The sequence below is a fragment of the Acanthopagrus latus genome, chromosome 13 (genome assembly GCF_904848185.1).
Source record: "Acanthopagrus latus isolate v.2019 chromosome 13, fAcaLat1.1, whole genome shotgun sequence".
NCBI classification, from domain to species: Eukaryota; Metazoa; Chordata; class Actinopteri; order Spariformes; family Sparidae; genus Acanthopagrus; species Acanthopagrus latus.
In genome coordinates this window covers 5,449,916-5,475,544 of record NC_051051.1, presented here as the reverse complement: position 1 = coordinate 5,475,544, position 25,629 = coordinate 5,449,916, and the positions used below count along the sequence as shown (strand labels likewise).

At 42.5% G+C, this 25,629-nt stretch overlaps 1 protein-coding gene across 16 annotated transcripts in view; it reads right to left on the bottom strand.

The window, feature by feature from the left end:
* acaca (acetyl-CoA carboxylase alpha) overlaps positions 1-24,950 on the bottom strand; it is a 33,355-nt gene extending 8,405 nt beyond the window's left edge. The window contains exons 1-44 of one of the 16 annotated variants that reach the window (XM_037119246.1): positions 24,723-24,950; positions 23,181-23,460; positions 21,195-21,327; positions 20,870-21,008; positions 20,599-20,708; positions 20,418-20,499; positions 20,219-20,317; positions 19,863-19,969; positions 19,586-19,696; positions 19,267-19,476; positions 18,965-19,135; positions 18,069-18,230; positions 17,813-17,976; positions 17,564-17,714; positions 17,284-17,387; positions 16,961-17,188; positions 16,704-16,854; positions 16,461-16,595; positions 15,863-16,009; positions 15,595-15,783; positions 14,660-14,760; positions 14,286-14,374; positions 13,926-14,050; positions 13,535-13,648; positions 12,754-12,867; positions 12,586-12,675; positions 12,363-12,481; positions 10,368-10,391; positions 9,703-9,852; positions 8,953-9,096; positions 8,735-8,837; positions 8,529-8,636; positions 8,377-8,433; positions 8,055-8,099; positions 5,855-5,896; positions 5,046-5,261; positions 4,750-4,905; positions 4,418-4,642; positions 3,470-3,625; positions 3,220-3,366; positions 2,722-2,991; positions 2,425-2,522; positions 2,185-2,305; positions 1,904-2,014 (exon numbers count right to left, since the gene is read on the bottom strand). In XM_037119246.1, coding sequence (XP_036975141.1) covers positions 1,904-2,014; positions 2,185-2,305; positions 2,425-2,522; positions 2,722-2,991; positions 3,220-3,366; positions 3,470-3,625; positions 4,418-4,642; positions 4,750-4,905; positions 5,046-5,261; positions 5,855-5,896; positions 8,055-8,099; positions 8,377-8,433; positions 8,529-8,636; positions 8,735-8,837; positions 8,953-9,096; positions 9,703-9,852; positions 10,368-10,391; positions 12,363-12,481; positions 12,586-12,675; positions 12,754-12,867; positions 13,535-13,648; positions 13,926-14,050; positions 14,286-14,374; positions 14,660-14,760; positions 15,595-15,783; positions 15,863-16,009; positions 16,461-16,595; positions 16,704-16,854; positions 16,961-17,188; positions 17,284-17,387; positions 17,564-17,714; positions 17,813-17,976; positions 18,069-18,230; positions 18,965-19,135; positions 19,267-19,476; positions 19,586-19,696; positions 19,863-19,969; positions 20,219-20,317; positions 20,418-20,499; positions 20,599-20,708; positions 20,870-21,008; positions 21,195-21,327; positions 23,181-23,431 — 5,769 coding nt within the window. In that variant the 5' untranslated portion in view covers positions 23,432-23,460; positions 24,723-24,950. Of the gene's footprint in view, positions 1-1,903; positions 2,015-2,184; positions 2,306-2,424; positions 2,523-2,721; positions 2,992-3,219; positions 3,367-3,469; positions 3,626-4,417; positions 4,643-4,749; positions 4,906-5,045; positions 5,262-5,854; positions 5,897-8,054; positions 8,100-8,376; positions 8,434-8,528; positions 8,637-8,734; positions 8,838-8,952; positions 9,097-9,702; positions 9,853-10,367; positions 10,392-12,362; positions 12,482-12,585; positions 12,676-12,753; positions 12,868-13,534; positions 13,649-13,925; positions 14,051-14,285; positions 14,375-14,659; positions 14,761-15,594; positions 15,784-15,862; positions 16,010-16,460; positions 16,596-16,703; positions 16,855-16,960; positions 17,189-17,283; positions 17,388-17,563; positions 17,715-17,812; positions 17,977-18,068; positions 18,231-18,964; positions 19,136-19,266; positions 19,477-19,585; positions 19,697-19,862; positions 19,970-20,218; positions 20,318-20,417; positions 20,500-20,598; positions 20,709-20,869; positions 21,009-21,194; positions 21,328-23,180; positions 23,461-24,239; positions 24,375-24,722 lie in introns of those variants that run through there. The other 15 variants (XM_037119242.1, XM_037119240.1, XM_037119241.1 and 12 more) reach the window with 15 other exon arrangements.
* Between the last annotated feature and the right edge of the window lie 679 nt (positions 24,951-25,629).

Below are 25,629 nucleotides of genomic sequence, written 5' to 3'. Positions count from 1 at the left end.
TCTGTCAGAGGCTGTTGTGTAAGAGATGGAAGCCCCCAAACTACTGTTGCCTTCAAAACTGTGCCCATGCCAACTGGAAGCCATAAAATGTCACTCTCAGCCCACCCTATTTTCATAAGCAGCCTAGAACAGGTGGCAGGGCCCTGACATGGCTCCATAAAAATCAGAGAGGAGCTCAATCCCTACCCTCAGCTCTCACCTTTTCAGCCATCATTTACTTTCTTTATTACCATTAATGGTTATGTATCTGGCTACAAATCTAGGGCACTCTCCTAAAGCTGTCAGGAAAGCCCGCGGCCCCAAGAAACATTGCAGTCACCTTGACATACACAAAACCCCTGTGCCTCTGGCCATCGCCGGCTTCATTAAGATTCCACAGCAGAGGGGAAAGGAGGGATATCAGAGGAGGAACAGAGGGAGATGGCTGGGAGGGAGAAAATGAGGGGCAAACTGGATGTAACAGCTCACTGGGGTATTTATGCTAGTAGTTACTATCCACTCCCCATGAAAATATGAGAGCTTTCCAGCAGCTAATGAAATGATGATCTCTGGGTGGCAGCCTCCTGCTCTCCATTAAGCTTCAGTTAATAGCCAGGAAACCACATGATAAACGAGCTGGAGAAAAGACCCTATCCCTTGTCTGTGTCGACACTGAAATCAGTGTGGTTTTAAAATAAACAACATCGATTGTAAACAAAGGAGATATTGCAATATATCACACGCACACCGTCAACACTTGTCAGGAAACATCTACTATCAGAGATAAACAGCGAGGCCATCTAAAACAATTGAGCTACCAGCAAATAGGTATGCCATCATTGTGCCATTTGCATGATTTGTCATGTTGCAATCTGTCATCTAATTTGAAATGGAGTCATCATAATGCACTGACAAGGACAGACAATGGAAAGCAAGACAAGAGGAGGTAGTGAAGCGTACAGGCACTCTCTCTCTCACACACACACACACACACACACACACACACACACACACACACACACACACACACACACACACACACAAATCAACTGAAAGCAGAAAACAATCTGCCTCAGCAAAACTTTTCATTTTGATTAAAAACAAATGATATGGGTGTCCTGCACTGCAGCCTCCGGCATGTCACTCCATTTCTATGCAAATACAACTTCATGGTTCGCTTTCAATTATTCCACTATGAGTGGCAGGCAGGCCTGTGGCAGGGATCGGAGGGGGAATCCTAGTAGAACAGAACGAAGCACAAGGAGGCCTGATTGCTGAGTTGGAACGGCACCAAAAATCATACTACTCTTTTCTTTTCTTTGATATATAAAACACAGTCTCTTTCTACCTTATTGTTATATATTTCAGAATCTTCCATTTGTACATTTTTGGAAGAATAAAAGGAAAAAAGCAGTCGCATGGCTGCGCTCCAGCGTTCTGTTGGCTCTTCCTCCGACAGTGAATTCCCCATTAAAATGCAGATACATTAATCGTGTAAATTTAGAGATAATAACTCATCCAGCACAGTGCACACAGTCATCATGATTTCAATTGAAAAAAATAAAATAAAATCTTTTTTTTGAGCTGACATCATGACACTATCAATACTTGGATCAATTTTCAGTACTAAATAGTGCTTAAAATGCTATGATTTCCTTAAATGACTGTATTGAAGTAACAAAGCCATTTAAAAATCTGATTTTCAACTCAAGGTTAGACAGATTAAAATTAATACAAATGTGTTGGTATGTGTTTGGTTACTTTGTCTGCACCAGCACTGTGTGCAGCTTCTTAAATTATAACATACTGTGTGCCTAGGTCTCTTTTTTTCCAAGTATTGTTTTTTTTTTTTTTAAACACGGGTAAATCATGGATTAAAATTCTAGCACTGTGACAACCTTATTACATTGCAGATATATTTTACCTTGTTGAGAGCTCCAGCTCCAGTAAGGATAATATGAGAGTTGTCCACTTGAATGGTTCTCTGTCCAAGCCTCACCAGATAGGCCCCAATCCCTATGGCTCTGCATGTGACCTATTAGACAAGACAATCATGTTGAGGCTTCAAATACGTGTGAAGTACACAGATGAATCCACTCTTTGTATACGGCAAATCCATTTTCTTGACAGATCACACAAGTGTGCAGCTCAAGGATAAGGAGGCTACGTGTACACATGTGTTTTTTTTGTCCACTTCAGTCTTACCAGGTTCATGGTGATGATCTCCTCGTAAGCCAGAGAGGATTCTCCAGCAATCATTCCAGACCCTTTCAGATTCTCCACACCCAGCCCTTCATCTTTTCCGATGATGTCAGTGATCTTATACCTGTATGACAACAGATATTCACTCAAAGCCATGCATGACTCTCCAATAGCATTTCCTTCCATTGTCACCACTTGCAATTGCATGCACACACTTGACTGAAACTACAGCATCTGACATACCTGGATTCTCCCTCATCCTCCACATGTTCACAGTGCACAGAGTTCAAGGCTGAAACCTTCTTGTAATCCTGAGGTGTGAGGTAGAGATACTTGAAACCCTGCAGAGGGGCACAGAAGTGACTGCTTAGTTATGGTAGACTGATACAGATGCAGAAGAGTTTCATCTTTTGAAAGGCAACAAAGAAAAGAGAAAGATGCAACCAGGGAGTTTCAGTCCAATCACATGAAAAAAATAAATATATTAAAACACCTAAATGGTGAAGTGGAAGCCAACACACACAGTGTTAGGTGACTGACCTTATAGGGGTCAGTCGGGTCTTGCCAAGCCACGTGGAACATGTGTCTGATCTCCTCTGCCAGCCCGATGCGGGCGCCACTGTTAGCTGCGATGTAGATTCGAGGGATGCCGCTCTCTCGCGCCATCTCCGAGGCTCTCATGAACAGCACGTCTTCCTGGGGTCCGAATGAGCCTATCTTGTGCGTGATGTCATTGCTGATGACAATAATCTCACGTCCCGCTGGATATTCTGGCGTGCGCAGGGTCATCCGCCATGCCACCATACCAATCTGGATAAATGGAAAAGAGAGGCACTTTGAATATGGAGAAATATTTTTAGATACTCAGAATTTACTGTGTCATTGTACATAGTAGAAGAAATACAGAGACACCTACAGTGTTAAAAATGAAATTACACATTTTGAAAGAGCATCAGAGAAATAAAGACAATCTCAAGGCAAAACAAATAATTTTTTCTAATATTATTCACATATCATGTTGTCATGTACCAAACTGACCTCGTTGCCACCTGGCAGTCGGTTCATCTGCACCAGCTGACCTTGTGCATCAAGAACGAGCTCTGTGAAGGTGAGCAGCTCAGAAGGGAGAGGGCTTTTGGGTAAGTGGGCATAGGCTAGGCTAGAGTGCCACTGCTTTTTCAGAGCCTGGGAACAGAAAATCAAAGAGTTATTCCATCAACATAATTAATCTGGTCAGTATTTATAAGCACAACAGTCAATGCATGAGTCATTAGTGTTTGTATTGTACCTGTCTGAACATTTCTGGAAAGTCGTAAACGTAGGTGGTGCCCAGAGATTGCGCCTGGAAGCGCTTTGACTGCAGCAGGTCCTTGGTGACGTACGGGGTGTTGATGAGCATGCCGTGCAGCGGACCCTGCTTGTCGCCATATGCTTGGAACATAATCTGTACAAAGCAGGACAGAAAGAGTCACTTTACAGATGTAAAGACCACTTCCACAACCTTTCCAGAATATCAAGAGTTTTGAGGGTGATGCTGATGATGGGGATATGGATAATGAGCCTCTGCCAAATAATGCAGCATGAACCAGAACATATGATGCAAGGATGTTTGTTCTGTACACTCGGATCACACTCAAGCACAAGCCAGATGTTAAAGAACAATGTACACAAGAAGCGGTGACAGTATAGAGAGGACATTCAGGCCATCGTAAAGCCATCTGACAGACAGCAACATTCACTGGTGACCTATTATGAACGCAGGGTTGTGTTTTATGAGGCAATTCCAATATTATGGACAAAAGCAAGCACACAAAAAAAATTAAAAAAGAGACATGAAAACACATACCCGGACAATTTTTCTTCACATCTCCACACATATTTTACCAAAGCCCATTCCAGATATTCAACATCCATTACTACAATGGATGGATATGATAATGACCTGATGGAGAGATGGCTGGATTGAATAACTTACCTGATCAGCTGAGTGGAGAGAGGATATTACTGAAAGAATTGTCCACCGGGCGAAGACACCATACTGGATCTCTATTCCAACTCAATTCATCTTAAAGCCAGATTTTTTTTTTATGCTACTCTATAAAAATGACAACATTCTTCTGAATTTGATCAAAAAGGTTTATAAATTGCATTAAGGGAGCTGAGGTCTCCAGGATGGAGCTGAAGCCCTTTGCCAGGACAATCAGCAGATGAGATGGAAGATGTATGAGTGCCCCACCTGTCGGTCTTTGGGCCCCACCTGTCCCGTTCGGGAATCAGTGACCTCCTTGTACAGGCTGATGTCCAGGTAGTAGCCTGATTCGTTGGTGAGGAAGAGGCGGATGGGGATTTGTTTTCCTGTCGGAGTCAGGCGGATGTTGATTTTCAGTTCGGCCTGCAGGACACGCAGCTTCCACAGACGGCTACCGTAACGCATCACCATGGAGCGAACAGACTCCTCAATCTGAAGTTTGTAGAGAAGGATTAGAAAGAAGCAAATGCATTTATAACAATGTGAGCTGCGGTTCTGACATGATAATAGAGAAATAAGTGTGTGATACTTTTACAAACCTTTGATGGGTCCATGATGACTGTGGGGACAAAATTGAGGAAGATGTGGTTACAGTCGGTCCGTACAGTGGTGTTGTTGAAAGCCACCTCCAGCTCATCCATGGCTTCTAGCAGCAGACGCTCAGCTTCATTGTGAAGATATTCAAAAGAGGCCTCCTGGTGAATGCACAGGGAAAAAAGTCAAATCATATAAATGCCCATATATTTATTTATATATTATTTGAGTGATTCCTAAAACCTCTGAATTCAACTTAAAAAGAGAGTGCAAAGATTCCTTTTTTCAATCACCGTCTTACCTTTGTGACCAGATCTGAGTGGCGGATAATGGCTCGCACAAAGAAACGATAATCCGTAACCTCGGTGCCCACTTCCACACGGGCTGCACCCAGGTACAGGTGCATCTTGTGGTTGGCACATGGGATGGCAGTTAGGGCAAAGTTGCGCATACGGTTGAGCTCCAACTGGAAAGCAAGTGCTGGCTCCAAGTGACGATAGATCCTGTCCTCCTCAAACTATTGAGAGGAAGGCGAGACACAGTCACAAACACAACAAACAAAATCACAAAACTACAGGAACTTTTTCCGTTAAGGCTTTACTGCCATCATCTCTTCCATTAACAGAAGGAGTTCAAATTGGCAATTTCAGGAGCACCGAGTTGATGTAAGAGTGGAAAGATGCCTGTGAGCAACACACTGAATTAAGTCCTTGAAATCGTGGGCAATCTCGATCTCAGAAAGCTGCTAATGGCTGTCATTTCTCTTAAATGGCTGACATAATTAAAGAGTTCATTACTTTAATGAGTTTGGGTAGTGTTATTGTAGTGAAACTACCAGGGGTAACAGAGAGGAAGAACCAATCGAGTAAAATTAGCTCTGCCAAGGGAATGCGAAGTTGTTTCTTATGACCACAACAACATGGTTTTGAATGGTCTCTCATCAAAAGAAAAGTCTATCAGTTTTTATTTTTCTGAAACGTATGGGTTGCACGCAACCCCTTATCTTTCCGATAGAAACAGACATTTGTTTTAATAAGAAAAGACCAATTTAGTCAATCAAAATTGTTTTAAAGTGATTTGACACATGCTTTGTAATGTGTAGACACCCACCTTGTCTCTGGCACGGAATGTGAAAAACTTGGGGAATTCTCTCTATGTGGAAGAAAAAAGGGAGACAGAGATAGAGAGAATAAAAAACAATCATCAATGTTTTTTTTTTTTTTAAAAAAAGAAAAATTGTTCCAAGTATAGCAGTGTTAAAGGTGCAGTTTGTAAGAACTGACCACTGTTATTCTGTTATGTCATTAATACTCAAAACAGACAGGGGGCAGATAGGCTAGCTGGTTAGCATGCTAACTTCTTTAAACACCGCGTTGAGATAAGGTTTCTTGACAATCGTGTTTATCATTTTTGTCGATTTTTTAAAATATTTTACAACCAAAATTCTCACATATGGCACCAGCAAGAAAACCACAATCAGTATAAACCTCATCATAGCAAATGACAACAAGCTATTCTGGGCTTTGCTTAAACCGCTAAACCTTGCAAGTATGGCGTGTAATGCAGCAATGATCAAGACCTTATTCTACATGCAGTGGTCTGTGTGCTCCCATACTGCTGTAATTTAGCTATCAGGAAATCACTGTGTATTCACTCAAACAGCAAGCTCACATAATAATGGTAATGAGCTGTATATATATAGCACCACTCACTATGCTAATGAATAAAACATAGCCTTTTTCAGGGACATTTGATCCTCTGAATAATGCCGGTAGCCCTGTTTGACGTTATCAGACAAAGTGTCCCACTTGCCAAAACAATGCCAGCCCGATTGGAGATGCTCTCATCAGCTCACAGCATCCGCAATAACAAGATAACTGCCCCGCTGCACACGCAGGAAACCTCCACAGCCATGATTTGATATTACACATAACCTCCACAATGTAGTGAACCGAGGAAAGAAAAGCATTTTAGGGTGAGCAAGCAGGATGGTGCAGACTACTAAAAAAACACCATGGGCCACGTAATAGCCGTGACACCGGTTAGCATGATTAGCTCTCATCAGAGACTGTGGTGCCATCAAAAGAAAAATCAATGCCTATTGTGAAAATGACAGCAGAGGCAGAAGAAAGGGGTATTTCTCAAAATCTAATCCTGCACTAAATCCCTGTCATTACTGCCATCATCTGAATACAAGTGGCTGTTCTGTTGACAACGGGTCAAACCTGGAAAGATAAATGCTGCCCTGTGTGTCACAGCACAATAGACAATATACCAGAAGACAGCAATGATTGGGGGTTCAATTCCTGGTCCTGGGGGCTTTTATTGACTGCAGCTCCAAAAACAAACACATAATAAATAAGAATGGTGTGTAAGCTTTCTTTAATTTACACTCCAGTTGCAGGACACCATGGCTTGTGACGGCTTGATATATAAACAATAAATAAATGAAAACATTGTAATATTTTTAGGTGTTGTGCCGTGTACAAACTGGACTTGTTTCAGTTCCTTGAAGACGTTTCCCCTCTCATCCAAGAGGCTTCTCCAGTTCTAAAGAACTGGAAAAGAGTTGGCAGGCTTTTAAAGTCTGTGTGGGCAAAAGCCTGCCAACCAGTTAGTTAGAACTGAATAAGCTACTTGGATGGTAGGTGAAACATCTTCCAGTTGCCCATGATACAGCGCTTAGATTTAACACAAACTAGATGACTGAGAAGCTTCATCAACATGTGGTATTTTTACTACACTGTCAGTTGATTTCATTGATCTAGTTCCTGTGAACAGCCTCCTGTAAAATTTGTTGTCTTCGGAAGTACTACTGAATATGTGAAACAGGTAATATAAAGCCTTTTGTGGCTCCAGAGGAAACTGCAATTAATCTGAGCTAAAACTGCATCCAATGGTGTCAATCAGTGGCTAAGTTGCATTATGGGTAATGTAGGCGCTGAACTGGGATGCAGGTTAGTTGCAAAGTGCTACTACAGTCTAGAGAAAAGAAGCTCCTGCACACCACTTTTGCTCATCCTTACAATTTAAATCATTAGAATATGAAATTTTGACTTAACATTTTATTATCACACCTGCTGAACAAGACTTGTAAGCCAGGACATCTCTACAGTGCTTCATTATAATTGTGTTTTGTTACACATTTGATTGTTATCAAAAATGTTGATAAATAGCTTCTTACCATTTGGATTTTGCACTTGGCCATATTGTGATTTTGAAAAAAATGCTTTGATTAATTGTGCAGCCCTGAAATAAAGCAAATCAAAGACCCATCTGTTCTCATTTCCTTCCATCTTCCTCTACTTACATGAAACCTTTGGTCCACCTCACAGTTGACTTGCTTCCTGAAATCCTGTCATCATTAATGCAGCAAAAGCAACGCATGCAGAAAGAGATACAGAGACAAACACGATGAGAAGCTCAAATTCAAATGCAAATTACTACATCTGTGTTCCAAATAAACAAACTACCAGTAATAATGTATTAGTAACTACAAAAAGATAAACAATTTAATTGTATAATTGACACATGCTGTTCAGAACTGCCCAATTAGGGACATGCAGGGTAGCAGATAGTAGAGACAAGTTGTTACAGTTGACTTAGTACAAAGTGAACTAAAGGCCGCTCACCTTCTGAGCCACAAGGAAAGTCAGCCTACGGATTCCATGTTCAAACAGCAGAGATTTCTGGGACAGGAAAAATATAAATAAAAGGTCAGGACACACTTAACTCCCTCGATGAAATCCAGATAAACAAAAATCTTGTTGTAGGCCGCTCTCACATTTGACTGAGTGAACTCTCGGAAGTTGGCTGCAAGGCCGTCGTCTTCAATGTCGCTGTCGGTCTTTATGGCCACATTCAAGATATGGATCGGCTCGTCCTGAACACTCTAGATGACAAAGAAAGTACACACATTCTCATTCTTAAGATCCGCAGCCATGTAGGTCAACAAGTGTCCTGTGACTAATAGAAGTCTGTTCTCGTCACCTTGTTGTCCTCTTCGCCGTACAGGACAGGATTACCTCCCTCTGGGAAGGTTGGACTCGGTGGAGGAGAGTCAGAGAAGCAGCTCAACACGTCTGTTATGTTCCTGTAGAAGGGGGATTAAAAGAAACAACAAACACATTATTCACACCTGCAATATTGTCTCCTCCTAAGATCACAAATATCCAAGGGAAGAACTTTTTTCCTACAAAAGGACTGACCTGGTGAACTCCTGGAAGGAGCGGAAAGACACCATGGCTCCCATACGCTGACACGGTGGTGTAAAAGATGTGTCGAGCAGAACGTCACTGACGCTGGCTACGTGCACCATGCCGTAGTGGTTCAGGTTGGATGAGAATGACATCCTAGGGGACCGGCGAGGCAAGGACAGTTTATTTACAGTATATAGCACATTTTGTAAAAAGAGAGAACTCAAGGTGCTTTACAGGAAGACGAATAAAAGAGTGTACAAATCAATTTTACATAAAGAGAGAGCAATTATAATGGGAATCTAACATAATTGCTAGAATGACTCTATGATAATGTCCCACATCCACCTTTAAGAACCTCAGAATAGTTCTGATCCCTCAGTTTTAAAGCAGTTTTAGATGCTGGGATATAATACGATGTATGAAAACACTTCATCATCATGTGTTCATTGTAGTAGACTCTTTACTATAAGAACTGAATGAGGTTCCAATTTAAAAAAACAAAAAAAAACAAACAAAGAAGCAACACCAAAATTACACCACAACGTGAACAGAGTGAGTGGATCTTTGCTAGACCACATGTTAGTCAAATTAAACCACAGAAAAGATTTCTTTTACAGGAACAATGAAACATAAAACCACCCGAAAGATGATTTAAATATCTGATGTTCCTTTATTTGGGTGTTAGTATTTTGATCGTAAGAAGATGTCCCAGAGGTTATACACCCACTGAAAGCACTTGAGAAGTTTTATGTGCCAAACCTGTCCACAGATTCCGAATCTGGGGCATTTTTCTTCTCAGCATTATCATCCTTAGAATTACTATCTTGTGCTTTAAGGTCCTGGGATTTAGTTTCCTGTAATTTAGTGTCCGGTGCTTTTACACTGTCCAGCAATGGAGCAGACATTTTCCTGGCAGGACAGTCACAGGTTTCAGTTCAGGAGATTTGCACTGGTGTACAACATTGCCCCCCCCAAACATGTCACTTTAATTATATTACACCTCTCACATCCCATGTTAATCCAAACCTCCAAATACCAGCGCTTATACACACACACACACACACACACACACACACACACACACACACACACACACACACACACACACACACACACACACACACACACACACACACACACACCAGTTAGGAATACCATACTTTTTCACAAGGAGACAAACACACGCAAACAGACTCAAAAAATGTTTGACACGGAGGCTGAATGCCACGGGGCCATGCTGCAGTCAGTACGATTAAAAATCACTGTGTTTCTCAGACTAAACTGAGTTGCTAAAATCTGTTTCATTTTTGGAAATTTCACCAAACAATCTGCTGACTTCATTATAACATGGATGCTTTGACCATGCAGCTAGCTATTCTAAAGTCAATAGCGGGTTTATGCAATAAAAAGAATGTTTACAATACCTGTTTAGAGTGGGGATGTTCCCTCTGCAATCAAACGACATTGATTACTAAGTGGTTAGTGGCAGGCACCAGGAGAGGAAGACAGTCAAGATGCAGCAATGTGTGTGTGTGTGTGTGTGTGTGTGTGTGTGTGTGTGTGTGTGTGTGTGTGTGTGTGTGTGTGTGTTTACACATGTGCTTCCTTTCATATGATGAATTTGCTTTGCATTGATGAATATGTAAATTAATGCAATGAGTGTAAACAAAAAGGTGGATGAAGTAAATTGAAAATATCTTTCGAGCCATAAACACACATTTCACCTCCTGACTCTTCCCTTTTATAAACATGCATCGTGAGATCCTAAGGCCTCCTTGTCCTGAGATATACTCTGAACAAAGACAGAGGATCACTTCACATTCTCATGCCTTGTTTAGTTCACAGTGATGAGCCAAAACATGATGGTTAATTCAGAAAAAACGAGAGCAAACATGCAATAAAACGTGTGAGGGATGGCATTCAAAAGGATTTCTGCAACTAAATGCAAAAACAAGCTAAACCCAGCAAGGCAAAGAAACAACATGCAAACACACTTAACTGTACACACATTCACATACAGACAAACTGGTCACTATCACACAGGTAGGATGCAGAACACGAGTGCAACAGGAATGCCACATTACTATGTCTATGATATCTTTCTTTTGTTTGTTTTAATGCTGAGCATGTACACGACAAACCTTTGAGTTTGTCTCTGGTTTCTCTTTAAGGAAGAAGAGCGCCCCAATGTTGTTCGAGGACTTACAAGGACAGGCAACTTAAGTTCTTGAAGCTATGAGCTTTGCTGCTAATGACAAACACATGCTTCCAACAAATACAGAATACCTTCTTCTGCACATGGGGAGCATTTACATTGAAAACAACTGTGACCAATGACACATAGCTGGGAAGGAGGGAGAGGAAAGATGGCACCATGGAGGAAAAAGGAACTAAGTAAACGTCACTTTTTCACTGCAGCAATAGTGTTATCTTAATAATCTGAAGATAATCATCTTAAAATAGTTACAATATCCAGGCATTGGATTGATGTGTGTTGTGTAACTGCAGCACACCTCCGTCTATGCAGTAAACATCTCGACAGTTGAATAATACAGTGGTCTATGAGGGAAAGGGAGTTACAAAAAGAGTCACCAAATTTCTGCCACTAAGATAAATTGACCAAATATATGCTTCTAGCTGCCAATTAGCTTAACTGCCATTAAAAAAAATAAATAAAAAATACTCCTATCATACATCTGATTCCTGTCCACAGTGCCATTTAAGGGACCAGTGTGTAAGATTTAATGGCATCTAATGGTGAGGTTGCAGTTCATCTACTGAACACCCTTTGTCTCATCTTCACCTACAGGGGCCATTAACAATCCCCCCCCCCCCCAAAAAAGGAAAAAGGGCCTCTCTAAGGCCAGTGTTCAGTTTGTCCATAGAAAATAGGGCTGCAACTAACAATGACTTTTATTGTCAAGTAATCTGTTGATCATTTTCTTCATTAATCAATTATTTAGTTGGTCTATAAAATATCAGAAAATAGTTAAAAATAGTGAAAATTATGATCGATGTTTCACAGAGCCAAAAATGACATCCTCTAATGTCTTGTTCTGTCCATAAGCAAACTATTAATGTTATATAGGAGCAATGAAACTAGAAAATATACACATTCAAGATTTAAAATCCAACAGTAGGTGACAACTAGTCAGTTACTTGTAGCACGTCTGGTAGAGACACAGCAGTGCAACGTGATGGACTCTGTGGAAGAGGACCCGCTCCATCTGTAAATGGCTAATCTTAAAAGGTAACTTAAACAGTCTTAGGTGATTATACGCTAATGAAAAGATCATTAGGAACATTACATTTAATTCCATTTCTGCCCATAAATCCTGCACACTGGACCTTCGGGGGGGAGCAGCAGCAAAGATGATGCACAGCACGTGAGCGTTGCGGAAGCTTTGTGCATGAATTACCTGTTTGGGTGCGAGGTGGGAAGCATGAACTGGAACTCTACTACACATGTGTTGTCCCTCAGCTGTCGATGTTGAACGCTGTTCAGCTCATATGCGATGTAAGCTCTGCGAACGTACACCTAATACAGAAAAAATTAGCTTGATATGTGAATCTTCTGCATTTCAGCGATGAAAGTAACTCGAGTTAAACTGATTTGTTGACTGAGCTTATTATTTCTCTCACCTCAAGAGCGGCCATCCTGACTACCTGATTACTGTGGTAGAAGAAGTTGGGCAGAACATCGAAGATCGATGTCTCTGAAAGGATCAGTTTCTAGTGGGGAAACAAAGAGAATTGGTCATCTTGAACACTTCCTTTAAAAGCTATATTTGCTACTCCTTTATTGCCTACCTGCAGGTTCTCAATGCAGAATTGGTGGCCATACATATCAATGGCAGAGAGGAAGATGGACTCAACCTGGTTGTGTCGCAGCTCATAAGAGGGAAGGTGGGAAGCAATCAACACCTGAGTGAGGAAGATGAATGAATGAGTTAAAAAGAGTAGACGGTGACATCTGGTGGTGAAAGTCTCTCCATAGTACATGGATTTATACAATTTTTTATGTCTAATCCCCAAGTCTGATGTCAATAAATAGGGCAAATCTGCATGTGAATTAGTGGGGAAGAGACACTGTAATCTCATATAGCTCACTGTAATAACAGATCAGGGCAGAATCTTGAAAATCCAACTCAAAGCAGCTTTAACCACAGACTTTTCAGGTATTATCCATTCTTCGAACAGTTGATTTTTTCAGTGGCAGAAACTTTTGCTGTGTATTAGTTTCAGTTTTAGTCAAGATTTTGGAGGGAATTATTTCAAGTATGAGGATGTTTTGTTCTGTGTACAGCTGTCCTTTAACATAGACAAGCCTCAGAAGAGTAGAGACCATATGTCAGAGTCACCTGCATTCTCCAGGAAAAAACTACCAGGGGACACCAGGTCTGTCAAAAGATTCTAATCACATAAATCAGGTTTTACATGACAGCTAAGAAATGTGCTTACTGGAATATAAAAGACTGCAGCACAGTTCCTTAAGTACGCATTTAAACTCACTGAATGTTGATTATAGAATCTTTGCAATGGAATGTAGAACAAACTTGTCAAACAAAAAAAAAAACAGTCCACATCTGACCTGCCGGGCTCGCAGTGCCACCTTGGCATTGGTTGTCTTGCTGAGCTGGGTGAGTTCGGTCAAAATGGCCATCAGTTCATCTGTCAGTGTTGGATCACGACCACACAGCTGATCCTAGACACATGAGGTAACAGCACATAAAATAACAACAAACAACATAGCAAAAACACTTAAATTTATGACAGAAAATTATTGTCTTTATAAATTATATACCACATTTTAAATCCTAAAGCCAATATACCTAAAGCTGAGATGCAACACATTTTGATTTACCAATTACATAAATCATTAATTACATTACTGTTACATTACAACAAAAAGCTAGTTCTCCCTTAATAAAACTTTTTGTGACTGGATTAAGTCTAATCAAGGCTGTCAAACAGACACTTACAATGAGCATAGTAACCAGCAGGTTCTTCTTGGTGACTTGAGCATGAGAGAAGATGTAGTTGAGCACATTAGCCATGTCTCCTTTGTTTTCCTCACGCAGTGTGAACACACACTTGTCATAGTGTCCTGTTAACAAACCAGCACATAGGAGCTTTGTTAAATACTGCACAGGGGAACTGCAGCAGCTGAGATACTGAGGAGTTTACTGTGAAAGAGCGCCTCCCTGTGGACAGAATGAGTAAGTGCATTTAAAAAGGACTGAGTCTGAATCACAATACTGGAACATGAGGCTACATGTCACCACAATGAACACTTGAAACCAGTATTTCAGTGTGCTGCTGCTGCTGCTGCTAATCCTCACCATTCTGAAACTGAATCTCTACTTTCAGGTACTGTCTGAGCAAGTCCATCACCACGGCCTTCATGTGACCACGGATGCCACTGCGATACCTGTTGGAGGCCAAAAACAGTTCAATCTGACAATGAAGAGCAATGCAGCAGTGTAGTCATTGGTCATACAGGCAGAAAGTAGATCCACCAATCTGTGGAACAGGAGACCTAGACACTAAACAAAACAAACAACTGATATAAAGAAATCTATCTCAGTGTTACAAATAAGATAATGTTGTCCAGAGCTGTTCTGTTCAATCCGTCACTATGGGTCACAGGGTGTTAATCCTTGTGATCAATCTGTGATGCTTTGAATTGCATTGGGGCAAACAGTATCAAACTCACTTCTGTACCAGCTGAACGATGCTTTGTGTGTTCATGAAGAAGACTTCTCGCTCTGACTTCTTGTTGAGAGTAGCAGCGTGGCTGTCCAGGATGTTTGCAATCTAAAAACAAGGGAGATAAATAATACAAGCATTTAATCCCAACAGCAGTGGAGACTCATAAGCAGTTAATCCTACTGATGACCTCTCAGATAGCTGGCTCCTGTTATTATGTCCAGACAGAGTCTTAACTAGGTGTGAAAATCATCCTTAAAACTAAAGATTCATATCATTAGAGGTGTGGGTTTCACTTAAACTCAGATTGGTAAACTGGCCTGTCTTTGCTCTTCATGAGCTATGTGTTAATATGAAAGTTTAGCAGTTAAAATCCATCAAATACAGAGTGTTGTTTAATTAATGTGGCAACTGTCAGAAGACATCTTCTCTTATTACAGCCTGAATTATAAAGAAGAGATATTGAAGACTCTGAGTGAACCCAACTTCTAAATGTGTTAACAAAAATTCCTCACTGACAGACATCCAGACAGAAAGAACTTGAATTCTTTATCTCTGATAGATATGCATTCAGATATATATTTTGAAATAATTTGCACAAGAAACCGCAGACACAGTATTTTTCTGTGAAACTGGCGAGACACTGCAGTTTCGAAATCCCACCATTAAAACTAACAAACATTTTTTTTATAACAGGCTTTTATTTCCGTTTCATAGATGACTGATTATGGCATTAGAAATTCACTATACATCTATTCATAACTACTCAATCTCTTCTCGAAGAACTGTGGTTACCGTGGAAACCAACCTTTACTATTGCTGGCAAATAAGAAAAGAACAGCGAGGTGCAACGAAAGGAGCTTTGCTGTTATAACCAGGATACGTTTAAGAACAATTCTGTGGGCGTAGTTGGCGCTGTGTGTGCATTTGTTAGTGCACTACCTGCTGGCTGGGAAACTGGCAGAGCACAGAGGTGATGTTGCTGGCATACTGAGCCATCTCCTTCTTGATGGCCTTTTCAACGGCGGGCGGGATGCGACCTGACACGCTCGTCATGATGTCTTGAAGTTCCAGCAGTGGCAAAGAGGGATCACGCATGGTTTTCATCAACCTTTCCACCCACTCTTTCAGCTAGGACAGACGCAGCACGAACATTTTTAAGGGAGCTGCTCACAGTCAGGTGGAAAGCCAGGTGTGTATGAATTCTTACCTTAGCACTGAAGAAAGGCTCGGGAAGACAGTAACCATTCATTATGTGCACAAGATGATCCAGGGTGTTGTGGAAGACTCGGTGTAGCTTCTCTCCCCTCAGAGCTACTGCCTGGATAGAGGGCAGGGCCCCTGTGTGCAGCTCTGCCTGCAACACAAACACAAATACTTATCATGCACATTTTACAGTACTGCTAAGCATGTGTTGTTACATCACCAGGATTCACTAGTGGTGGACTCTCTTCTCCTACATCTCCACAATTAAATCCTGCCTCCTGACTTTGTGACATTAGCTTCGCTCAGATGTTTATGTCAACACTTGTTCCCCTCAGATAATTGAGCAATCATCTTTGTTGGCAGCCTCAATTTCCTGCTTCACTGATGACTTAACTTGATAAAATGACTTGTCACAAACAGAGTAAGCCGAGTGCATTTTGAAAACGTTCAAGATGTAGCTGGAAGCTGTAATGCATGACCTAACTTGAAATGCAAACTGAAAAAAAAAATGACATAAAAATGATACTTTTGTTGCATGGATCTTGGAAATCCTACTGTGCAGGGTAGACTTGTGTAGACCGCATTAGCCTGACATTCAGTACCTGCTGCACTCTGCTTGGGTCATCCAGCTGCAGCTTGGCGATGACACAGCCAGGCTCCAGTGCTGCTCCAGCCCTCTTCACATAGTGAATACAACCAGACTCTGCAGCTGTAAGGGTCATCACCATCTTCATCACCTGGAACAAGAAGACGTGCACAGTTTACACCCCTACAGCTCATCACACAAAAGTAAACCTCAACGATTCCCTCTTTCTTGTTGACAACATAAACATCACATAATGTACCTCTATTTCAGCATAGCACTGGCCAGAAAACACGTGCCCGCCATCCTCCACCGTGTACTGGATAATCTTTCCTGCTGATGGAGAGCGGAGCAGCGAAGGATCATTCTCCTTTTCAAAAACACAGGTCTTGTTCCCAATTGTAATGCGATACCTGAAGGGGAAAAAGAGATACTTTAGTAGTTCAACCAGAGCCAGAAAACTTAAGAGTATCAATTCAGTTCAGTAATGGTAATTTTAAACCTTATGATTCTTCTTACCTGTCAACCTCTTCCTTCATGTATGTAGTGTAGCTGCTTCCATCATAAGACAGCAAAAGACCTCCATCACTGAGCCGATGGACGTCCACCTCAGCAGAGGAGTTGTTCATGATGACCACGTAGGAGTTGGGAGACTGGCGTGTCACTGTCAGGACGTACTTGATACCTTCATAGATCAGCTCCACGTCCACAGTGTTGAGCAGCGTGTGTGCTGGCAGCACCTGGCCCCTGGTCGGTGAGCAAAGAGCATTTCATATTATCTATTCAAACTCTACTCATACTTGTCTTGTGCACGTACTGCTTAGCAAGTATGACATTTTTACCTTTCCAGAGAGTGCAGAAAGTTGGACACACTGTTCCTCAGATTGACATCTGCCACATGAAGTGCCCCGCTCACAATGCCCAGCATTGTATCAGGACGCTCCGCCTGCACAGGACAGACACTTTACATTTTAGCGTAAATTCAAACTGCATGGTGCAAAGATAAGCACAAGAGCTTACTATTATCTCAGCTCAGTGTGGTTTCAGCACATTATAACATGTGTCAGTATGTCAAACGCACCTTTTCTCATTATAATTTTCTCAAATAGCAGCTCTGCATACCTGCATCTTCTCTGAGATAAGCCTGTCCAGCCAGCCTGTGTCAATGCTGTTGTGCTGAAAGCTTTCAGTCTCCAGCAGCTTAATGAGGTATTCCACAGTGGTCCTGAAGTCTCCTCTGATAGACAGCTCCTTAAGAGCCACCACCATGTTGCTAGAAAATGTTTAACACAGCAAAAATGTATTGAGTGGGTTTAGGGAGACAGCTGTTTTTTTGTTGTTTTTTTTTGTTCAAATTCTGTGTATACTCACGAGATGGCTTCTTCACGGTTCTCTCCCCAAGAGAAACAGTGTCCAAACTGGGAGTCAGCAAACTCGTGCAGCCCTCCGGCAGCTGCTACACTGAAGTAGCCCCACACATTCTTATTGCTGCGGAAATTCAGCTCCTGCACTGTTCCGGAGCTTGGCTTGAAACCCTGCAATAACAACACAGCCACATTTCATCTTCTCATAAACTGAGCCAAAATGTTACAACTATGGCCTTTATCTATACTAGAGTGAGGTTTACCTCGTCAGGATTTTCACTGGTGATACGTGCTGCAATGACATGGCCCCGTGGAGAGGGCGCTGTCGACAGACCTTCAAAATCAATGGGAGAGTCTCCCCAGGGTTGGACCCCGTAAAGCATCCTGATGTCTTTGATCCTTTGAAGAGGGATACCCATGGCAATCTGACAGAAGATAGTGACATGAGTACAACACACAACAAGTTTATGCTAGGGGAACTGACATATCTGTGTCTGTTTGTGTGTATATATATGTCAATAAAATAAAGGGACAGGCTCACAGGCCATGAATAAACGGGGTTAACAGCACATATATGAATTGTGAATGCATTTGCTTTGAGTCAACCACATAAGTGATTTCTCCAGCATGCTTATCTGATCTCAGTTTTCTATAAAAACACCATCTTGCTGAGTAAGCACTGAAGAAAGGCTCAGGAAGACAGTAGCCATTCATTATGTGAACAAGTTGATCCAGTGTGTTTGGAAGACTCGGTGTAGCTTCTCTCCTCTCAGAGCTACTGCCCTGGGGATCTCGTCCTCCGTGCCAGAAAGAGTGTGTCACTATTACAGCAACACCCTCGGCTTGCTTACAAAGCTTTCCCAGCAACACTGTCCTTCGGCTTGACTGCCGATGACCTATTTACACACAATCCTAAACACTGCGGAACGCACCACGTGACCCAGTGCGGCTACAACCACTGGATCTACTACAGCGTTACTGCGTGCTGCCTCCGTCTTTTGCAGCCCGTTGTCATGGAGACAAGGGGGCCCATCTAGTGCTGGGCAGTGAAGCGTGTTAACTTTGTCTGCTACAGGACAGTCACACACTCAAACATGCTGGAAGTGATGCAACAGAGCGTGGTCTTTCTATCTATCAGGCGTGTCTGCGTGAGACTGACCTGCAGTTGGGCAGCAGGCAAATTGACGTCGGCCACCATCTCGGTGCAGGGGTGCTCCACCTGCAGACGGGGGTTGAGCTCCAAGAAGTAGAAGCTGCCATCCTGGCTGTAGAGGTACTCCACTGTACCTGCACTAACATACCCCACCATCTTAGCAAGCTTCACTGCACACTGAAAAGAGAACAAAACAGTATATTTATGGTGAGGTTCAATTTTGCTCAAAGTTTGATGAATCTGAGTTTACTTAGTTATCTCCATCTATTAGCTATAGATAAGATTAAACAATGCTTAATGGGTTTTACCCTTTCCATATCCTCAAACACATCAGAGGTGGCGATGGTAGCAGGAGCCTCCTCTATAATTTTCTGGTGCCGTCGCTGCACAGAACAGTCTCGACCAAACAGAGAAATGGCGTTGCCGTATTGATCAGCCAAAATCTGGACCTCTAGGTGGCGGGCATGCTTAGCTAGCTGCATGATGAAGATAGGTGAGCCTGGAACTTCTGCCTGGACCTGGAGAATGAAAGAGAAAGCAAATCAACACATGCACAAAAACAGAAACAAATGCGGATAGTTATAAAAAAAACAAAAAAACAACAACTTAGACTTAGTTTCCACTGACCTGTCTGAAGAGGTTAGGGAAATCATCAGCACAGTTGACTTTACGGATTCCTTTTCCTCCACCTCCCTCTGAGGCCTTCACCATTACTGGGTAGCCGACCTTCTCTGCAGCCTGGCAATGGAAACACACAGCATTTCAGCATACAAGCAAATATTCAATTTAAAAATAATAGACAATTTCCCTCGGGATAAATAAAGCCTTCTTGAATTCACAATACACCACAGCACATGTGACATACATTTGGCATCATGAACTGTAAGTTAGATGACATGCTTACTTTAAGGCCATCCTCTACATCCTGTATGCAGCCAAGCTCATAAACATCAGTAGGAACGTTGATGATTTTCTTCCTTTGGTCGTTTTCCGTCCATTCTACTGACAGGCCTGAGAAGACAAAGGGACAAACATTCAGCATGCATTCCTCTCTGAAATCTCAGGGATCTGACTTCAAATACAAAAATATTATACTATAAATACTGCTGAAACCAAACACTGTCTGCATGACTTTTAAATCTGAAGTAATTAAAGAACCACTGATTGATTCTGAAGAGTAAAGATTTTTTTTTTCAAAAGCTTATCATTGACCGCGTAAATACAAGACCATCTTTGGACCCCACACAAACTATAACCTACCTGTGCCGCTCCATGGCAGGGTTGGAATGCCTGCCGTCTGAGCTACGATAGAAGAGGCGATCTTGTCTCCTAGAGCCCACATTGCCTGACTTGGGGGACCTGTAAAAAAAGTAGGCAAAATATAAGCATTTCAGTGGAATAAATGGTTCTTGTGAAGGTGTCAACAAAGAGATAAATGACACCAAGAAGCTTAGCTTACCCATGAAGGCAATGCCATTCTTGTGAAGCAGCTCTGGGAGTTTGGGGTTCTCTGAGGCATGACCCCACCCAGCCCACACGGCCTGTAAAGAACACAAGACAACAGGTCACAACACTCAGTCAATGATAAAATGATTATCAAATGTGGGAAAACTACATTTATATTAAGGGTGTGTTGGTACCTGGACTGGTATGCGTTTAGCGATGTCCAGAATAAGCTCCACGTTTGCGTAGTTGTTGTTGTTAGTCCCTCCTGGCACCGGCACGTAATGATCTGCCATTTTGATGTACTCTGTGAGGGACAAACAAGAGAACGTATTTCTTCCTCAGAGATCATCATCCTGCTGCAGACACATCTACAACATTCTTCACTGGTGTAGCGTTTTCTGAATCACTGAATACGTTTAGATGCACAAAGAATGTTGAGATGTTCACATGATTGCTAAAACTTACCTGCATTGGCCTTCAGGTCCTCGGGTGTCACCATTACAACAAAGCGGATTGCCCTTTCATTGCGAAACATCTCGTAGGCCCAGCGGCGGATGGAGCGCATGCATTTGACCGCTGCAATACCATTGTTGGCAATAAGCACCTGGAGGAGCAGAATAGTTGAGTTACAGCTTGTCCGATTATGTCAAAGATACTACTGCACCTACAATACATGCTTGATGACTTTGCACTGTGATGGTCATTTTATGGTCATTCAGGTTATTGAGATTCATTTCTGAATACGGCATGATTCGTTCAAAAGAAGGAGGTGCCAAGCAAAAATCTTCACCTTCTCGATAACTTTGTTGCCACCAAAGCGGGTGACAAACTCAGCAGGGGAAGCCACGGTGAAGTCCCTCTGGAGATCGATACGCCGGCGATCTCTGCCTTGTTTCACCAGGTGCAGCCCCGACATGCTCGGCCTGTTTTAAGAAATAGAAAGACGCCTCTAGTTATTAAAAGAATGCGGTCTTTGGAAGCTAGCTGAGAGAAGCAGAAAACTCAGAGGTTCTCATTTTCAACTGTGTTTTAGCAGCAGCCTTAAAGACGGGATGTGTTTACAACTCAGAAGATAAAAAGACACTGATATCAGCTCGCAGTGATAAAAGACTGATTCTTCTAAGTAACAGAGGATGTGACTACTGTATCTTATCTTACACTTAATAGCTTCCTTAACAGCTTCACCCTCAATCTATGATAACCAGCAAATGCTATCAAAGACAAGGATAGAAATGATGGGAATGATTTGGGAATAGCTGTTAGAACAGCTAAACACTGTTGTCTTTAATAAGATAACTCGCTGCTTGCAGTATAACAACTGATTGCAGAACAGATCCTGTTAAACATGACACTTGACAGTCCCAAAACATGTTTACATGCTTGGGCCTCTGACAGGACTTGAAGAGCTCTGTGAAAAAAGCTCCACCCTATAAGGAACCATGAGGGGGAATGAGTGGTACATGGGGGTGGGGATATGACTATCAGCTGGAGGGTGTGGCTGTGCCAGGGCTCGTTTGGCTGGCTGGCTTCTGTGGCCTGATACTGCATTATTGCGTCACTGTCTGCGTTTCCAGCACAAGGGAAATGAATTCTTACTGAATGGAGGCTCAGATTTCAATCCAGCGGTGGAGCTGCAAGTTTGTTTTGTCCTACGAGAAGGACAATTAGCCCTCCGCCACCCCCATCCAGCCCATCCACTTTTAAAAACATCCATCCCCAGTTTCTTTTAGTTTCGCCTCATCTCATCCTCTTTGTCCTTGTGGAAACAGTAACACAAAACCCGACTGGACAGGGCAACAACTGAGATCTAGAAGTTCCTGATGTCTTCTCAAGACAATGCAGTTCTGAAACTGCAAGTTGCTAACAAAATCACAACTTTACCAACAAGCACAAAAGTCAGTCAGCAGGGAGAAATCACAACTATCTGCATGGCTTGCCGCATAACAAAACAATATAATATAAAATCATTTTAAAGCAGGTTTTTCGCCTCTCCGTCAACTGGACAGAAAGACGAATGCAAGTGTGAGGAAGATATTATTTCAGAGGTTATCTACACCAGCATTACAATCTCTTTTTAATACGAAACCTAAATCTTCTGTGAGGTTTTCGAGGAAAAGGTAATTTTCAAGCCCCCCTTTGTGAAAGCGACAGTGAAAGTTCTACGGAGCCCAGTGAGGAAAAAAAAAAACTTGCTGCTGGCAGGGAGACTAAACACTTCTGCAAGCTTCAAACAAAGTCCTGCCGGTACTGAATGGCTCCTTTTCAGCACTGGATTGTGAATATCTGTGTGGGACTCCAACCTTTTTCCAAAACGAACACTCTGCAATCTTTGCCTACTTTCAAGGACCACCTCAGAGACCCACTAGACAGAGAAAGCTTTTAGCTGTGAGCAGCTACAGAAACTGTATTTTTTTCTCCACATGTGCTGCAGAAAACAGACTACCCAGGGAAGGAGGAGCACATAGTCTGAACAGAATGTACTCAGTCTGGACTCTAGGGTTGCTCCAATAGGAGTCGTCTCTTACGGAAGTGTTTTTCTTTGTATCTCACATTTGCACACTACGAAATGAAGCAAATAGTCTTAAAATACTTGAACTGCAAGTAAAAACTTCTTACTGAAAACCCAAAAGGACTTGCAGACTATTGTATTCTTAACAATCACTTTAACAAATTGTTCTGCATGCACAAGAGAGGAAAAGCTTTAGAAGACAAACTGTATACAGGCATGCAACAAGTATCATAATCACAACATTCAGTGAGAAAAAAGTACAAGAACCTCTGAAGCCTGGAATCCAACCTGAGATTATGAATGGGGCCGTCGATGTGGTCGAACCCCATCTCATAGGTGCTGTCCGAGCTCCCAGAGGATGGTGACAGCGACCTGGTCTCCTTCTCCTCCAGCTGCATGTCGGGCTTCCCTTGGATCTCGTCCTCCGAGTTCTCCTCCGACACCGATCCCACCATGAAGTGAGAGTGCAGCGCCGCGACGGCTGGGTTCTTCTTGGCAGCACCGTCCTGCTGTGCCATGGCTGGGCGACACGAACAGGCTGCGAAAACTGGGCAAGGAGCACAACAGCGGCGGCTGCGGTTATAAAGGAGCCACAGAGTTCAAAATGCCAGGGTACAGTGTGACATGTGATGCTGTTTGTCTTATTGCAAAATTGGGGTAGCATGAACTGTCTCGATAAAGCAGCTGATATTGCATCACATGGCCTTGCAGTGGGAGCATCAGCACAATCTGTGAAGGGTCCAAGAAAATATTGAACGCACCAAAAAGAGTGGCACACCAGAACTCCAGAGGGATGAAATTATGGCATTTGCATGTAAATGCTGCTCATGTTTACCAGCCATTGTGCAGCCAGAAGCAAGTGTTTCAGCCCTGAATGAGTGCAGCCACTGTGAAAAGCACACATACAAACAGCTGCACTCTGTTACAAACATGTACAAATCTCACCTGCATGTGAGATTCACTTTAAATGTGCCTGCCAATTCAAATAAATACACATAAAAAAACACACGTTTAGCCATGTCATATCAACGAGACAGATGCATGACCACAACTATAAGGTTGTACACATTCATTTCAGAGCACATTTTACAGAAAGAAACTTACATTACCTGCTTTAGCTTACTCCTTCACCTTCTCATTCAATAGCTGGCTTAGCTAACTAACTAACTAACTAACTAACTAACTAACTAACTAACTGACTAACATCACTTTGTGGAAACAACAACAACACAACCATTAAGCTGCCACTGTTAATTTACGATGCTGCAGCTACACCTTTGCTCGTTCGTGTACAAGGAGTAGACTCGCAGGTGAGGCACGCCTTACCTATCGACAGCTGCTTGCGGGACCAGAAAAACAAGCCGAGCACCGCAGTCAGACACGCCACAAACGTGAGCCATGGGAACATCACCACAGCATTTAAGCTAGCTCGTTAGCCGACCGAAACTACGCACACAAACTGTATTATTAAATAAATTACATAGCTGGTGGGGTATTTTATTTGTATTCTAAGTTTGTAATAGTTGATGCTAGAGTGATATCAACTCACTAACCTTAGCTGTCAAGTCCAAGCTAGCTTCCTGTAACTCAACGGCAGCCACAGATAAGCTGTGGCGCTGGTGCTAATAACTTGGCTAGCTTGCCGGCAAGCGGCTAATACGACTCTATCGCCACGGTGACAGTGATAACAGCCCCGCCGACTGTACTGCAGGTGGGCTGGTTCCTGACTGCAGCGTGGTCCAAAAGCTCCTGACAGCTAGACCTGCTGTGCAACATAATCTGAGATAATAAACGCATCGAGGGACTCACCGGTGGAGATGAACCGGCACGTAATCCTGAAAAAAAAAAGTAGACTCCCCAAGCAGATCGATGAATTTAACCGTGTCTGTCAGACATGTCGGTTTCCAGCGATGATGGGAGGGAAAAAAAGGAGGAATCACATCATGATGAGGTCACAGAGCTCCAACAGACGCTTTAACAGCAGAGAGTGGGGTGATGCGATGATGCGCAGGCGGGTTACTCCCGGACGTTGACCTCTGACCGCAGCTTCCGCCATAGAAATAGACACAGTAGAAGAGACTCTGCGTCAAAGATGGCTGCGGTGAAATGAAACAGAACTCGTGTTGTGTGTGTTTAATTTGGTGTGCTGTACGATAGGAATTAAAACTGTTGTGCATTCCTTTCCAGCTGAAACAACATTTAAATAACACTCTTTTACTATTATTTTGGTATTGCTCAAAAACTGACGTGTGTCATGTTGCAGTGTAAGGAATATCAAATATAAATCAAATTGAGGCTGGAATAAAAAAGACGGTTTGTTCAATAATGATTATATAAATACATTTCAATGAGGCACATATAGAGCTCCTCGCCCTATCTCTAAGGGAGCGCCCCGCCACCCTGCAGAGGAAACTCATTTCGGCCGCTTGTATCCGGGATCTTATTCTTTCGGTCATGACCCAAAGTTCATGACCATAGGTGAGGGTAGGAACATAGATTGACCGGCAAATTGAGAGCTTTGCCTTTCGGCTCAGTTCTCTCTTCACCACAACAGACCGATACAACAACCGCATTACTGCGACTGCTGCACCGATCCGCCTGTCAATCTCACGCTCCATCCTTCCCTCACTCGTGAACAAGACCCCAAGATACTTGAACTCGTCCACTTGAGACAAGAACTCTCCCCCAACCCGGAGGGAGCAAGCCACCTTTTTCC